The sequence below is a fragment of the Cygnus olor genome, chromosome 2, assembly GCF_009769625.2.
Source record: "Cygnus olor isolate bCygOlo1 chromosome 2, bCygOlo1.pri.v2, whole genome shotgun sequence".
Classification (NCBI taxonomy): Eukaryota; Metazoa; Chordata; class Aves; order Anseriformes; family Anatidae; genus Cygnus; species Cygnus olor.
In genome coordinates, this window is record NC_049170.1 from 115,227,257 (window position 1) to 115,245,557 (window position 18,301).

Consider the following 18,301-nt stretch of genomic DNA (forward strand, 5'->3'; position numbering starts at 1 on the left):
AAATACCAAACTGATGGTGATAATGCTACTTGGAAACATTATTTTATATCACCCTTGAGAACAGTTTGGAGATCTCAAGTGAAATAAGCTTATATCTTACTTACAAAAACAAAATAAATAATGTCAATATCTTTTCCAAACCTATGTTTAATTCCAAATGTTTATTTATTTTAACTAAAAATATGGTAATTCCTAGTAAAATGCTGCTATGATTTCTTAGTGCTGAATCAGAGAGATTTGTCTGCAATATTCCTAGCACTGTGGAATATGTTTTTTCACTCATATTTACCTGTAAAATCAGTTCTGAAGTCAGGCACATGAAGATAACATAAGGAAAACAAACAAGCAAACAAACACATTTGTCTATTTCTGTTAGAAAGATGTGATGAGAAAAATGGGCATATTCTACCAAATCATGTAACCTTCGGCTTTTTGACTTATTTTTCAGTGAGAAAGATAATGTTATTGGTTTGGGGGAAAGGGGAATTGGAAGAGGAACCCAAAAAAAGGTGAATGCAAACTTCTCTCAAAATTAATAAATGAAAGTTATTAATCCAAGAAAATACTTCATAGTGTTAAAAATAAGTATGTCAATTTATGAGTGACCAAAATGGTACAATTACAAAAGCAAGGTTAAAAAGTATAATTTCTCTGTATTAAATTAGTTTTTACACTGGCATACCATGACAACTCAGTTATGACAGCTTGTTATGGAAATGCCAAAATCCATGGTAAGGTTCCCAGAGAATCCTTTGATCCAAGAATCTGAGCAGAACAATACTTACAGCTTATACTCACAGGGCAATACGAAATATATAAGTATGAATTATTATGTGGCAGAGTTGGCATCAAACCATTTTCCCCTCTTAATATGGTATTTTCTTCCTTGGAGTGAGAGGACAATATTAGCTCACTTTCTGCTAATGCAGTCTTTCTCCAGCTAGCTCAGTCAGACTCTCTAACATTTTAAAATCACATTAACAGAAAAATAGTATAACTGAAGAGCTGCCACAGAACACGGGAGAAATCTGGAAAGCAGACTCAGTGGTGAGAGGGTAATGACTTGTTTCTCAAAAAAAAGACTACATTAAGAGAAATGTTGACTGCATCGTTAAGGATGCAGAAGTCAGAAAATGTCATTGTTAATACCATATGCAAAACCCTAATACTGCCCTCTTGTGCACATGCATCCAGCGAGCCTTCAGATTTCTGACAGTGTATTCCTTGAGTTAGAGTATACATGTATTTTTCAGCAACTTTATTCCATGTACACAGATAAAGTACACTTTATGCTATTTTTTAAAGTTTCCTAATCTGGAATTACGTAATTGGCAAGAAATTATCCGTGTTCTTTTCCTTAAACACCGTATAACCTGCCTGACTCACTGTGTCTAAATTCATACTAGAAGGATTCATTCCAAGATACATACAACAGATGTTTACAATTTTCAGTTGCAAAAATTACTGGTATATACTCCAAGCTAAACTGCAACATTAAGTCAGCACCACGATTTCTTCTGCCACTGCATATCTCCTGCATTTCCTTACAGGTTCTCAGCGATGGTAACTTGCTATCACCTTTAAAACAGTACTCTCCACTTACCAGTTCTTCCTCTATAGTCTAAATTATACTATACTATAACTGAACTATAATCTCAGCTATACAATCTACACAGTTAGAACTAGGAGGATAGCTGGATGTTCCCTGAATGTATCTGTCCAGTATTATTTAGGGCTATTTATAAACAATGAAGATCACAGTGCACAGGCTGCCATAATAGCTCTTTACAGTCAGACTGTAGCAAAAAATCATTGATAAGTACATCAGGTACTATAAAGATGATGCAGAATGTACTATGTATTATATTTTAGCATTCCACATCAGAACAGTACTCTGAAATGCAGATTCTAAAATAACTGTAATTATAATTTGAAAAATACAATTTCTACCATAATGCCTGTAACTATTTAAGTTCATTTTACCTTTTAAAATAAGAATCAGTATTCTGAAGAGAGCAGCTACGAGATATTTAATGCATTTCTGCACATATGTTAAAAACAAACAAAAAAAAAACACATTGTTCTTCTGGAGCGATTTCTAACAGAATTTTTGGAATCCAGGAGCCTTTTATCATTTTCAGTGTAACAGTTCATAGTCACATACTAAGATACTCAGCGGAAGAAAGCACCAGTGATCAATGATACCTTTTCTCCTTTACGTTTTGGAACTACACGTTCAGACTCCTTATCGCACTTGTTGCCCAACAGTACTACGTCCACTTCATCACCTGCTTTCTAAAAGAGAACCAGCATTAGTAAGTGTCATGTTAGGAAAAAGGCAAACAATGTAAGCCTTTCACCTTCAACTCACACTAACCTTCACCACTATTCCCTTGAAAGCAAAGGCTAAATTCTGTCCTGACCTTTTCATCTGTGGAAATATTTTTCATGAGTTCACAGGATTCTGAGGAAAACATCAAGACTGCAAGGAGCAGAGAAAAGCCGCTTTCAAGTACAGGCATAATTTGGAACATCTTTCAATATGGTATAAAGTATATGGTGCATGTGTGCCGTCTTCTGATGAATGCTTCATCTTGAGGTTTTAAAGTGACTGGAAATGCCCCAAAGTCACAGACGCTGCCCTCCCTGAAGTAATGGGTTCATGGATTAGCATGTTAGTCAGGTCTACATCTGGCACTCAAAAGGAAAAAAGGAAAGAATTTGCTGCACCTGAAAGAGCACCTCTCTGTACTTCACTTTTGCACACAGACAGTAAAATTACATTCAAAGTGCTCAAACTCAACATAAAAGTTTGATTATTCCAAGACACTCGGAAGAAGGCAATAGATTTTTAATGAAGTAAAAATTTAAAAACCTCATTGATTTCAGAAGGAAGAAAAATCTAGCTTTTTGACCTTGTCTCCATCCTTCGTTCCACTAATCCAGTTACGTACATGATGACTCTGGATGCTTTACATCAGTGTTATTTTAAGATAAGCCATTGTAACTCTACATGACTGGAATAATGACAGGGAAATGGAACAGTTCTGCAACAGAATGTGGAAATTACAAACTGACATTTGTTGCGAAAAACACAGTATTTAAATCCACTTTTGATGCTTAAATGGAGGAAGCTGAGGGTCTTAGTCTAGAGACAATGCACATGTGATCTGATCCCATGACATATTCCGAAAGAAAATGCTCTCACAGCTCCTCTGATGACTCAAATAGTTTGATCTCATGCTACAGATCTCTCTACAAGGATGCTGATGAAATCTCTAATAAAGAATTAATTTTTATAATACTAATAAAGCTGTAGGGTGTCTCTATCTCTTTCAGAGGGGATTAAAACTAGCTAATAGTTGGAAATTTTTTCTTTGGAAAGACTGAAAGGAACAGGCATATGCAAATATATTCACCTACCCAATGTGACAGAAGATGCCTCATTTCCAAATAAACAACAAGAGAACACTGATAAGTCATAATTACAGCTGCAGTAAAATTCTAGTATCAGAAGTCAAACACTTTGAGCCCTCACAACCACGATTCTCAGAATCTGTACCATAAAACAGAAACAGGCACAGACAACACTCTTCCCCAGAGCACAAAGAGCTGCACATGGACACAAGTACCCCCCGACAGAGAAATGTAAAGAAAAATCTCTATTCATTAAAGGATGATGGAATCATTATTTTTTCTCTTTTTTTTTTCTCTCTCTCTTTTACAACTAAGTTGCCTCATTTGAAGAGTACAGCAGTGGCCACAATTTATTATTAAGGAACACCATTTCGTTTTTTTAATGCACTCTCATTTTAGAGTCAGCTAATCTCATTTCATAACCACAGCTGATGTTCAAGACAATGCAGTATTAAAATGAAGTAAGCTCATCATAAGAGTATAAAGTACAGGCCCAAAATAATGAATCAGTTTAACCTGGATTAATAGACCAAAATGTTGGCTGTTTCAGAATGCACTGGAGCTTTACTCATTAAGGTCAATGGTTCTCCTACATAAAATTACATACATCAGTCCTTAAAATAGGGCAGAGTAAATAGACAATTTAATCTCATCATGTAATCAACTTTTTATTTGAAATAAGGCTGTATGCAGCTGAGGATTTTACCAGTGACATTTGACTTTACTCTGAAGTAAAAGGTCAAAAGAAAATGCTAGCATCCTTTCTGTGCAAAAACATGAAATTCATCCTGTTGTGTATTTCTGCACAAACAACACAACTTCTTAAAAGTGGGAATGTTCTTTGTACACAGTTTCAAATAACAACAGTATTTAAAGGGTAGCGATACCAGGCCTTTCAGTATTTACTTCCATAAATAACTATATTTCTACATTAATACAATTTCATAATGAATTTTCACTTTGACTAGATTTTTTTTTAAAGATAGTATCTTGAAGTTTCTCCTTTTTAGAAAACTAAAGGATATAAACCAACATTACCTTCATTTTAAATTTTGAAAACCGATTGTGCAGATGAAGTCTTAAAAAAATAACTCAACATGGGTAGGAAGAAGTTTGACCATGTGCTCAGTTGGCATAAAAACTGCAGAGGTACACTGATTTCAATCGGCCAAAAATATGGCTCTTCAGTGCTTCTAAAAGCTCACTGTGTATTTTCATCCTCTTTTATTTATAGCTCAGGAATAAGCCTTCCAAATGCAAAATCTATAGCTAAAAAGAGGATGATTATTTTACAGTTGTTAAGATGCTATTATGTAAGCCAGCTAACAGAGTCAGGAAGCATTTCTCCCATGTCATGGAAAAGTACTGTCAAAATTTAATCAAGGCAAAAAAGAAAAAAAAAAAAGAAATCTTCTTTTTTTGAACAGTGAAAAAAAAATCTTTTGCCTTGGTATTTCAAAAATATGAGTTTTGGTTGACTCTCCTGAGTTTTTGTTCTGCTTTTAACATTTCAAAGTTCATATTCCACTGAAACTTCAAATTAAATAAAGTACGGACTTGGAGAAAACCTAGCCTACATATATATATATATATATATAAATATTTGGAAAATGTCCAAAAAGGCTACATCATCACCCTATTTTTCTTCAAAATTTGAAGTTGTGAGATTTATTGAGGCCAACCAAGTGTTTTGACCAGTTTGGAAGAGTTTGGAGTTACCAGGTTTTGGCAAAAGCCGGAGCCAGGCTGCTGCTTGCCAGCTGCTGTGATGGGTGGCCACATGAGGGAGCAGCGCCACAGCCACAAACTCAGTGGTGCCACAGACTGGACTAGGAACCCGCTCGCATCACGTAACACCATGGTGTGCTCGTGCAGCCTGCTCCAGCAGCAGCCATCCATCCATGGTCCTAAATAACTACAGGACTGCTTAACTTTCACCTAACCTGTGCGTTCAACCAGGTAAATGCATATTCTAAGTCACTTCTTGACTATGTGGGTAGTAACAGAAACCAAGAATGCAAAATGGAGAATGCTTTGCTCATTCTTTTTGTATGTGTTCTTTTTCCCCCGATGTTTTTCTGCACTTTTTCTCATTCTGCAGAGGAACTTTTCACAAATGCGTTGTGAATTTGTGTGTCAAAAGTAGCACACACATCTATATGGAAAGAGAACCGCATCACAGGTACTTACAGGTTACTGGGAGACCATCGCTTCACTTAAATGGTGAGCACACACCCTACCGTGAATGGGTGGCCTCAGCCTGCCCCCTGCAGCACGCTGAGCATTATTAATCCAAAGCTCATCCCGACTCCTTGTACCTACCAGGTGAAGCATTACTTTTTCCTCAGAATCACCACCTTGTCCTTCCACCATGTTTCCACAGCATAGCTGTGCAGGGCTGCACTATTTTGATACTATTTTGATTACAGTTTGAAAGGGGAATGGAAGTTTGCTTGCAGGTCCAAACAGTGAAATTGAGAACCCAGATCTGATAAAAACACTATTGTAATGCTTAACTAGTTCGTATGTAAGGAAGGAAAAAGAGTAGCATTAATATAATTTTTCAGATATGAAGATGAGATATACATCGGCATGCAGTGAGATGAAGGCAGAGCTGGGGAAGGTCATAAGGCAAGGACGTTTCTTCCTCCTAATTACTAGACAAAGATACCAGAAACTTATCCTTTTTACTAATGAAGAATAATTTGTTAAGAATACACTGTCCCCACAATCTCTTTGACAGCATCACTTGCAGTGTTCATATTACGATTCTCACAGATGTCTCTTTCCATGTATCTTTCTAAATGCCATGTTATGATCTCAATGACAAATGCCTCATTTCCGGGTTTTTGGTGGAATTGTACAAGTGGTGGAATTGGTATATCTATTAACAAACTTAGACTTGATTGGATATAAACCAATTTATCCTCAAACCAATATGGGATTAGAGATATAGCAATTTAGCAAAATGACAAGGACAAGAAATTTTCAGTTCTAATTAGAGTCGTAACAACAAACCCATCTATGAATTGGAACAATTCAATCCTTTTGGCACCACGCTTTCCCATCTGAAGAAGAAAAACTCAGAGCAATTTGAAGTCAAACTAATTTACATTTGCAAAGCATTTTTCTGTAGAGCTTTTATTTAAGTATGACGCAGAAATACTGTCCAAGATCCCAACTCTCAGATGCTGCATTGCAATGCACAGAACCAGGAAAGGGCACTATGTTGAACCAGCAGTAACCCACCACACCCATACATTAAATATCCTGATTGAGGGCTCACTTCTTTCAGATACCACAGGAAGAAAGCTAGTATATTACAAAAACACTAAATTATATCAGCAAGTTCTTGCACATGATTTCCAGCACACAGATAATTGTTAGGAACTGGTAATGCCATCTTCATGGCCACATCAGGAGACTAGCACAACAAAAACCAGTCCCATGTATATGAAAGAAAAGTAGGGCCTGAAATATGTATCAAAGTTTCTGGTGACCCATACCCCAAGTGTGAATCATGGACTGATTCAGGTTGGTAAGGACTTCTGGAAGTCATCTGGTCTAAACCCGTGCTCAGAACTGGCCAAACTTTAAAGTCATGTGGTGAGGTTGCTCAAGGCCCTGTTGAACTGAGTTTTACACATCTCCAGAGATCCAAATCCTCTCTGGGAACCTCTGAGCATTTACTACTGTGAGTAATTTTTTGCCAGTATGTTAGCTGGGATCTTCTTCAACACATCCTGGAAGGAACTGCTTTCTACAAATGGATTTGGTACACAGTTACTTGTATTTGATTTTTAACAGCCAAATAGAATCAGCCTTTCAGAACTCAGCAGTCTGGAGGAAAACCCTAATAAATATGATATCACCTATGAATAAAGAATGGTTGCAGGTTCTCAAGTAATTTTCCTGCAATGATCATGCTCCTAATTAGTGCATTACAAATCCAATATACCTGTATTGGATTTGTCAATGAAGTCCTACAATACTCAGTTGTGAGTATATTATTCTAGTAACCTTTTTATATACAATCCTGTTATTTAGTTCTGCTCTAGTACTGAGCACAAATGTTAGAACAATACAGACACTATAGTTATGTCTTGAATTTCCTTAAACAATAATTCATTTTTAATAGGAAAGTTGCTGTATTCCAAACTCAAAATAGTTTAAATACAATGATAACATTACTGGCAATCTGATTGCAATAGCACTGACTGCCCAGCTTTTCTAAAATTGATGGAGTTTCTAGGAATGCTAAATTGCTTAGATTTTTACAGCAGTTGAAAATAAAAATGGCTTAGCACACTGAACAGATTTTTAAAAATCCTTCCATTTAAAAGCTCTATGTACAAAGAATTAAAAAGTAAGAGTGCAATTGTAATAACTGAATCACCTAAAAATCCTATTTGATTGGTTCAGATATAAACTTTACCTAACAGTCTGGTTTTTAACAAAACCTGTACCTGTTTCCTTTTTTATTTTTATTTATTTATTTATTTTTACCCTTGCACATTTTTCAGGATGCTGTAGCAACAGCCACTTTGATACTGGGCATCTGTGGGGAATTAAATACTGGTTTGCACTTACAGACCAAAGCAAATGCAAGAAATGTTGCTATCCTCCAGTAAGTAGTTAATTTTCATGATATGCTGTGTTAACAGTCATTGCTTAGAAACACTTCTTTTACAATGAACAGCCCCATACATTTTCACCAAGACACTTCAGAAATTGATACCACTCCAGGATTAAATTATTTTTTTTATTATTATCTAGCTCCATTACAACACTCACTAATTGCTAGTTTTAAGATTGGTACAATCAATCATGCAATTTACATTCCTAGGGATTGTTTAAATTGAGAGTTTTTTAAAATTTTAAAATAAGGAAGTACTTTTGGGAGGTAAGATTAAACAATCTAATTATTAATAGCTTGAGTGTGTTTACATGAAAACTTTTAAGTATCATGAACAGAAAGCAGGCTCATGCAGGTGTGATTTCCTGATTGACTCAGGCAGATCTAAGCTTTATCACTTAAGCACTGTGGCTACCAGTGCTAGTCCCATCCTTCCCTGCCCCCGTGAATCAACTATCTTGTTGATCTAATTAAACATGACAAGGCAAAATGACCCCTTTGAAGGCAGTATGAAGTTAGATGAGTATTTCATATATATATATATATATGCATGTATATATATCACAGAATCACAGAATGGGCAGGGTTGGAAGGGACCTCTGAAGATCATCTAGTCCAACCTCCCTGCTGAGCAGGATCACCTAGAGCATGTTGCACAGGATGGCATCCAGGCAGGTTTTGAATATCTCCAGAGAAGGAGACTCCATAATCTCTCTGGGCAACCTGTTCCAGTGCTCTGTCACCCTCACAGTAAAAAACTGTGCCCTCATATTTAGCTGGAATTTCCTGTGCTTCAGTTTGTGCCCATTGCCTCTTGTCCCGTCTCTGGGCACAACTGAAAAGAGACCAGCTCCATCCTCTCGACACCCTCCCCTCAGCTATTTATACATATTGATGAGGTTTCCCCTCAGTCTTCCCTTCTACAAGCTAAACAGGCCCAGTTCCCTCAGCCTGTCCTCGTACGACAGGTGCTCCAGTCCTCTAATCATCTTCGTAGCCCTCCTCTGGACTCGCTCCAGTACTCCCATGTCCCTCTTGTACTGGGGAGCCCAGAACTGGACACAATGCTCCAGGGTTGAGGAGAGGGGGAGGATCACCTCCCTTGGCCTGCTGGCAACACTCTTCCGAATGCAGCCCAGGATACTGCTGGCCTGCTTGGCCACAAATGCACCTTGCATAAAACATTATTGAAGTTACACTCTGTTGACAGTATGACTTTTAAGATAGCTGTAAGATCAAGGATAATGATGTACTAGGTCATCATAGATAGTAATGTTCTTAATACTGAAGTAATGTAAATGCAATGTCTTAACAACAGTATAAGATACCCTAAGTGTATATTATTGGATATATGACCATACATAGTTCATTAATTCATCTGTATACTGAAGCTGTGACAAGAGAAAAGGATGTCTTTGATGTTTTTCTTGCAGAGCCTGTTCTTCCAAGATGAGCTCTTCCATCCATCCATCATGTCATATTCCTACCAGTTCACAGAGGCTGTAAGTATTATAAAAAAAATCCTGCCTGAATGTTTACTTGATTTTAATCAACAAAGAGCACTATCTTGTTTGGATTCTTATGCAGTCATACTAACTACAAACTTGTTGTGTCAATACATAGAAAACAGACCTATCTCTACCCAACAGCAAACATCAAGAGGGACTGAGCAATATTAGGCAGCTAATGACAGGAAAAAGGGGAACGGTTTTAAACTGAAAAAGGGAAGATTTAAATAAGACAGAAATTAGGAGCAATACTTCACTCAGAAGGTGGTGAGGCACTGGAACAGTCTGCCTAGAAATGTTGTGGATGCCCCATCCCTGGAGGTGTTCAAAGTGTTCAAGGTTGGATGAGGCCCTGGGCAACCTGGTCTAGTGGGAGGTGTCCCTGCCCATGGCAGTGGGGTTGTAGCAAGGTGATCTTTAAGGTCCCTTCCAACCCAAGCTGTTCTGTGATTCTGTGATTCTGTGATTCTATGAATACAGGCTCCCGGTACTGGTTTAAAGGTAGCTCAGTGATCTGATGCCTGACAACTTCCTCCCTAGCTCCTTCCCGACATTGTTCCCACACATTCTTCTCCCAGCCTTCCTGTTACTCTCCCTTATGACAACTCCATAAACTGCCAGACCTTTCTATGAACCTCTTAAACTCACTAACACAGCGGAAAACTACACAACTGTTTTTGCTGTGTTAATTTTTCACCATATTAGAGAGATGGAATGAAGCTCAGAGGGGTCTGACAGGCTCCAGAAGCAGCACAGCAGGAGCAAACTTTCAGATGCAGGGAAGTTTGTAGGAACATGCTCCCTGCCTGGCAGTCATGTGTTGTTGAATCCCTTCCTACGTCACATGAAGACACACTTTTCTGGCTGCAGTACCACAAGCAGATGAACTAAACCAACAGCTCGCTGCACCAAAAAAGGATTGACCTTTCTCTCTGCAAGTTCCTCCCATTCTCACATGGGAATATCCAGCAAGGAAAAACAGGATGTTTCATTTGTTTAATTTGATTTTTGGGATGAGGCAACAACATAAAAGTAATGAAATTAGGAAAGGGCAATCACTGGTTATTATATGGAATTTTGAAGCTAATTAAAATCCTGGGAAAAACTCATGGAGATTAGCTTGTAGGTCTTGTGAACAGCCACACTGGTGACAAAAGCACTGTAACTCAGTATGTGTGAAACTGGATTTGAAGATGTTTCAAATGTACTTCAAAAACACTCCAGTATCAGCAAGGGGTTGCTCTGAATAATCTACACGGTCCTTCAGTTTCACATAACATTAAGCTTACTATCATACCATGTGCTGAGTTAAATGTAAGAAACTGTGGTTAAAACACACAGCTCCAGGAACAACAATAAATTTTGTCCAGTCATTTCAAACATTAACTGCAGTAATTCATTAACTACCTTCATTAAAAGGTCAACCGCTGTTAAATATATTTACCTCATGGATGTCTTTCATCCAGCTTGTTATGCCTTGAAAACTGTCCATATTTGTGATGTCATATACAAGCACAAAGCCTTGTGCTCCACGAAAATAGCTAGTACTAAGCGTATGGAAACGTTCCTGGCCAGCAGTATCCCTGAAAGAAACCATAAAAAGTCACCAATAAATGTATAAATAAATTTAAAATCAATGAATAAACTGTAGAACCTCTCCCTTCAAGAAATTATTTTTTTATTTATTTATTTTTATTATTTATTATTTATTTTCCAGAGTTGAACAAATTTTGAACCGTGTATGAAAGGAACGAGAGAATATAAGGATGGGAGGAAATCTGGGTGCCAGATTTCAAGTATATTCAGCAGTGAAAGAAATGCACTGAAGTTTATGCTGAGGAATACAGCACTACTAGGAAGGCTAAACCAGCAGCTGAAGTCTGAGTGTAACTTCAAGCTCACGACTTTATACACAGTTCATATATACAGTTCATTCACAGTTTATACATAGTTAATCTGCAAGATGAGTACAACTCAGGTGGCAAAAAATAAATAAATCTGGAGTACAAGCACTGCAGGAGTCAGATGACATCCTACATTCTGACTAGTACTTTGTAAACTGTGACACAGAGTGATCTGGTTTAGATGGAAGACAGGTATTTGGAAAGAAACGTAATATACTGGGATGCAGAGACTCCTACACATAATTATGCCTTAAGAAAGCTGCCAACAAGCCTTCAAGACTTTTGCATTAGAACCTGAGATGGAGTTAACTGCATATCTAACACAGGTCAGATAATTCAGGTATACAGCTACTCCTTGAGAAGTTAAATACTGATAAATATAGATAACCGTCTGTATTGGGTGCCTGTAGATATAGCTGTCTGCATTCCTAAATACCATTTAGAAAAGCCTCAAAAACAAACAAACAAAAAAGGAGTGTAGATTCCCAAAGATTCATCTGAATAACTTTCTCTTGGCAGTCATTTGAGCCTGCATTTGTTGGGTAATGAAATATAACATTTTCTTGCTTTGTCACTTCCCTCAATGTTCCCATACAATTAAATATACTTAATATGGTTTGTAGATCTGCATTGTGTGCATGCTGGCAACAGCAAAGTTTTATTGCTAAAGCAATCTAGCAACAACTCTCTTTTTAACTTACTTTAATTAAAAAGTAAGTTAATGCAAAAAAAAGTTTAGCTAATGCAAAAAATATGCTCCCCCCTATCTCAAATAAAAATTTAAAATGACCTACTACGTAAGAGTTGCACTTTAATGCAGGCATGCACATAAAAGCAGATGAGATTTTTCATGTTGTAATGCACTTTAGTTGGCTTTCATTTGTGATATAAATTAAAACTTACCATATTTGAAGTTTCACTCTTGTATCATTAAGCGTTATAAGCTTTACTTTAAAATCAATGCCTAGAAGAAAGAAGGAAATCTGTAACATTTCTCATAACTCGGATTTCCTTTTGAAGAATGTTTCTTAACTCTAGTTATCATGCAATTTTGAACAGAGGGTGAAAAGGAACTGTATCAAACAAAGAATAACTAACCATATAAATTTAAAATGGAAGTTGTAAAAGGAAATTATTCAGTGGTGAAGACAACTATGTGCCAATATATTACACTAAATGCAATGGAGGGGCAGGTCAAAGCAAAGGTGCAGATATTCCGAAACTACGTGTGCTTATTTCCATTAATAGACAAATGATAGGACAGCAGTTTCATGGCTTATGCACAATAATACTTGGCAAATACACTGGTGATTTCAGTTGTTTCCAATTTCATCACAAAGGCTATACATAGTTAGCAACGAATGCTTACAAAGCTGTTACATGCACAATGCCATTTTTCAGTCTTCAGTTCCAAATCCCTAAAAAATAATCTAGGGTTACATGAACAGGAATAGAAATTAGTTGCATTAGTTAAATGCAAAGACAAGCATACACTGGATGTCATTCAAATCAACAACTGTCTCTACAGTCTTTATCTCTGTGTATCCCAAATACAGATTGTTAATGCTAAAATCAGGCACTAGCACTTGAAATCACTGCTGAGTATCGTCTCTACATACATTACAGATCCTTCCTCAAATATACTTTCCTTATAATTTATAGTGTTTTATTATATTATCAAATTAGTATGACAAGTGTGGTAAATGACACCTGGATTTGTGGCTTGTTGAAGCTCCAAACTTAACATTAAAATCTGCTTGCTATCACCTGCTACCTTGGACTGATATATCTCCTCACTATACTGCTGAAATTTGAAATACATTTCACTGGTTCCTCTGCTCAGTTTTTTTCCCCTGAAAATTAACCAGGCAATTACATTAAGTCAATTACATTAAGTAAAGGTAAGGCAGCATTGTGGTAGCTGGCCCTACTGCATTCTCCACGGTCAAGAATCCACAAGGCCAACATGCAGCTACTTAACTTCAGAGTTGCTCGTCACCTGTAGTAATGTCATTTGAAAGAAAGAAAGATTGCAAAAGCAGTATGATTTTAGGTTAGCACCATTGCACTGATTTCTACTGGAATCTGGCTGCCGAATTATTTTATCAAACGAAAGCATTTGTGGCAATAAAATAATGCAGTGAAGGAAATGTTCCCTTCTTTTTATTTCTGAATGTATTTTGCGCAAACCTTTGAAGAGTACATGCTCACATGCAAGAATCCAATGGTAGTAACATTTTTGTGTGCATGTGGCAAAAGAGTTTAAAATTATTATGATAATCATGTCCTTCACTTGATGAATTTTATTGAAGCTTCAATAGCAAGGGAAGATGAAATAATATAATTGGTATCTGTAATTAATATTACACAAAGCTTCCTTGATGGAATTAATAATGTTGGCTGGAAAGGTAATTTAAGCCAAATTTGCTCATGTGCTCATGTCAGTTGAAATTTAAACGTTACAGAAAACATTTGCTCCTGAAATTCACACGTTTTTGTTTAATTATCTGTATCACTTTCTACAATTGATGTTAGAGCACTTGAGAAGGACAAGGCACGTACTGGGAGGCTGGAAAGTCACTTTCAAACAGTGCAAAAAAATACAGCAAAAAATTATACTACAGCTAGGGATTCCCAGACCCATAGGAAACAGTTTTTATTTGACATACACTTTAATAATAAATTGATATAAGATTTTTTTTTATTTATAAAAAGGGAAGCAGAGTGCTGAATCAGACTAAAACTTAATCTAAATTAAAATAAGGCATATTGACTTCTTAAGTCAACTTCAAAATTTATTGACCTAAAAGGTCAATGAATGTTAGTGAAAAACAGAAGTCAATATGTTCTGCATGCATGAATTGCTCATGTCTTTATATGAAATTTCATGCAAACTTAGCAAATTGAAAAGACAAAAAAGAAAAATGAGAAATAAAATGCCAAAGACAGCTCACAGATTTCAGATGCTTTTAGACCTGTGTACTTACTATACAATATGATCAACATAACGAAGCTAGCATTGATTACTACTCTTGAGATGAACGTTATTTGAATGCAACAGCTTGTACTTGGTTCTTCTGAGCTGTCAAATAAAACCAAGAATGGGTACACTGAGTACAAGCTCAAATTCTAGTTGTTATTTCCAAGTTTTATAGCCATGAGATTAATTTTTTTACTTGCAAAATAATAAAAATGGCCATATTAGGACTGAGGCACCTTAACAACAACTAGGCCTAAGAAGCATTAAAATAGTTATCCACACAGGAATTCAGCTGTGAATTGCCCATCTTCTCCCTCAGTATCTACGAAACATCTTTGACCATGTGCAAAATCCTCTTCAGAGAGGTCTTCTGCAGCTGGCCTACAAAATTACAAAACGCTTTTCATCCCAATACAGCTGGCAAGGTCCTGAGCTCAAAGTACTCAAAGTACTCAAAAGGCTCAAAAGTACGTTTATCCAGATTAAAATGTGAGTTTGAGCAACTCAGACAGACAGCAGTGTACACGCTGGTGCAGCTCCTAGCCAGTCATACAGCATCTTCAGCTTTCTCTGGGAAGAGATAAGGAGCTGGTATCAACTCCCAAGCTCCCAGTGAGATAAACATAACGTTTACCTTTAATGTAATTGATTTCTGTTGATAAACTCTACTTTGTTTCCTTCTAAAGTAAGAATTGGGGTATCCACATACGTCAGAACTGGCTCTCTTACTCATAGTGCATTGAAAACAAATGCATAAATCACTTCAATTTGCAATTTTACTGTTAGGTCTTATACTTTACTCATAACAAATCTTTTTTTTTTTAATATATGAGCATTTTTCATTTTAATATAAGCAAAAGTTGCCTTTTGGAGAAAAATTCAAAATAAAATGATCTTTTTTTTTAATCCTAAAATAGGAGTTGAACCACTTTCAACTATGAAAGTCTGGGGGGGACTCACACCTCTACAGAAGTTTTTCCCACAGAAAATATGTGTCTGTGGGACCACAGCCACTGTAATCCAGCAAAATAAAAACCTTACAACCGGTGAGATCACAATCCTGTTCGCTTGTATACAAAAGGGATTTTTTAGTTTGTAAACTTTCCCTATGACGTTATATGCGATGCCATTGTTTAAACAAAAACATTTATTCTTTATAGTCTACTATTGCCTACTATTCATAATACAATGCATCTGCCTTATGATGCGTATAAGTTTAATTAGAAAATTGTAACTGCTTATAATTTACCCAAACTGCATAATTGAGGAGGAGGAAGGGCAACCATCCTTGAGTGTCTAAGTGCCACATAAATTGCTTTCAATGAAAATTTACTATGGATGCTTTTTTTTTTTCATTTCATAAAATACATTATTTTAGAAAATTTCACTACTGGAGCCTACTAGAAATTTTGTTTCCCTGCAATAACAGTTGGATTTTTTCTAGCAATACAAACCCATGAATCATGATGACAAAGAAATGAGACTCTCTGCAGCTCCAAGACAACCTTTAACTTCTGTGACTATGACCCTTGGCTGCTCTGGAAGGAGGTGACATATGATTTTGTCAGGAAACTCAGATGGCTGAGAAACCGAACAGCCTGGATAATCTTCCCTCTACTTTAATCAACGTTCCAGCTGGACAGGTAGGGTGAAATATCAATTAACATCAGACGAGCGTTCAACAGGCTGCATGACAGATAGGGTTCATTTGGCTGAGCTCGTGTGAAACAGGCATGCAAATGAAAACAGTTATATTCATAGTGTCGAAAAAGAGGAAGAAGACATTGTGAACAAAAAAATCTGAAATGTTGCGATGCATCTTCTTCCTTTACACCATTACCGACCACATCCATGCTGCAAAGACTCAGTTTTCTTGGTTGTAGCTGTCCTTGTGAGCAAGCAACTCCCACCTTCAACATCGCCACTTCGAAAGCCATCACCCACAATTGTATTGATTTTAAAAGTCCAAACTCCAACATGCCTCGTAAAATGGAATTAAGTGGGATGCCATGTTCCAGAAATAACTTGAAAAATCACTTGCAGTTAGCAAATACTACATTTGGGTGATTCACTTATATTTCAAATAAAATACATGCTTTAGAAGTTTTTAAATAACTCAGGAATAAGTTTCAGGAACAGTAATAAAACTATATAAGGTTAATCTTGGTCCATAATGGTTATCAAACTGTTTTATCTTTGCTATTCTTTACAGTCTTTCAACCCACAACTGGGGAAATATATTCTTAATATCATGAATATGCTGGAGTTTTTGACTCTATGATAGATTGGATTTAGAGTACAAAAAAATTCCATCTCAAAATAATAATCTCAAGGTTAGGTATCTAAGTTCCAATAGAAAATGCATTAACAAAGCTGATATTTATGATGTCCATGATGTTTCTCACGGACATTCCTTAAGACTCCTTGTTAAACCTCCTGTAAGTTATAAGGATCAATTTCACTACATTTCTGCTAGTTGCATTCTTCCCTTTTTGTCAGTGCTGGTTTCAGAAGGTGCTTTGCAATAACATGCAGGAAAATAAGGGTGGGTTAGTCAGTGCTCATGTGGACAAGTCAAGTAATTTCATATAAGTCCAGTATTCCCTGTTACAAAATAGGACCAACTGCTGCCACAGATACTACCTATTATTTATTGAGTTAAGCAAACTCTTTCCACGCTGAAAACTATATAGAGCCGTGCATGTTTGAAATATCGGAAGACACAATTTCTTGTGCACACTTTAACTTTCTGTTAAAGAGCACAGAAAATGGGTAAAAATTAAATAAATATGGACATGAAGACTTTCAAAAACAAAAAATTCCTGCTCAAGAGACCTCTAAAATTTCTGCAAAAACCAAAACCACCACAGCCATGCTGCACGACTTCGTGTTGATGACCACATGCGGTGTGAGGAGGGCCAACTTGCCACTCGCCAGACACTGCGAGCCAGGACCACGGTGGCAGGGGACAGCTCCTGGCACCCAGCTTCTGTGGGGGTACGGGGCTGGCAGCACAGGGACACAGCCCCAAATCGTCTGGGTCTAGCAGGGCCAACTACTGCTGCCGCCTCAGCGGTGGCTCTGCTTTAATAATCAGGCATGCAGAATACGCAGACTTCATAATCACCCACGGTGGAAGCTGTCTTGTCTTTATGCGGCCAAAATATATCAAAACAAAGATAAAAGCGTTCCTGTCAGGAAAGACAGAGGAACTGGGCATCTCCCTGAGGTTTGGAAATGCTCCGCAGAAGATAAGGTTATCTCTGTGAGTACCACTGCCGGGCCTCCATCAGGAGCCACGAGCGCGCTGGTACAGGACGAAAGAAGTTGCCTTCCTAAGTCCAAAAAAAAAAAAAAAGGGGGGGAGAAAAAGCTCCAAATGTCACAGGTGAAGCGCACACAGGTGGAGCTATGCGGTTCTGGAGCCGGGACGCGTTTGCCCCCGGCAGGGCTGGGGCCGGGCAGCGGGGCGGTGCGGGGACAGCGCCTCTCCCCTCGGCCACCAGCACCTGCGGCGAGCCCCGAGGGGCCGGCGGGGCGCCGGGGGGCGGCGAAACGGGACCAGGGCCGGGCTCGGGGCTGCGGGACAGGCCCGGGGCGGGCGGGCACTCACCGATCGTGGCCAGGTAGGAGGAGGAGGCAGCCGCGCCGGGCTCCGTGTACCTCCGCACGATGGAGGTCTTCCCCACGCAGGACTCCCCGGCCATCACCACTTTGACCAGCAGCGCCGGCTTCCCCGCCGCCGCGCCCTGCCCCAGCACCGCCATGGCACGGCCGGGCCGTGCGGGGCCGCGGCCGCAGCTCTGCGGCCACCCCGCCGCCACGGGGGCGGGCACCGGCGTCCCTCCGCCCGCCG

The 18,301-nt window shown here is 38.1% G+C and overlaps 1 protein-coding gene across 2 annotated transcripts in view; it reads right to left on the reverse strand.

The window, feature by feature from the left end:
• Positions 1-18,285, reverse strand: part of LOC121066610 (ras-related protein Rab-10-like) — a 30,176-nt gene extending 11,891 nt beyond the window's left edge. Inside the window, exons 1-4 of one of the 2 annotated variants that reach the window (XM_040550303.1) lie at positions 18,059-18,285; positions 12,369-12,429; positions 11,006-11,144; positions 2,206-2,295 (exon numbers count right to left, since the gene is read on the reverse strand). In XM_040550303.1, coding sequence (XP_040406237.1) covers positions 2,206-2,295; positions 11,006-11,144; positions 12,369-12,429; positions 18,059-18,212 — 444 coding nt within the window. In that variant the 5' untranslated portion in view covers positions 18,213-18,285. The remainder of the gene's footprint in view (positions 1-2,205; positions 2,296-11,005; positions 11,145-12,368; positions 12,430-18,058) is intronic. The other variant, XM_040550304.1, reaches the window with a different exon arrangement.
• Between the last annotated feature and the right edge of the window lie 16 nt (positions 18,286-18,301).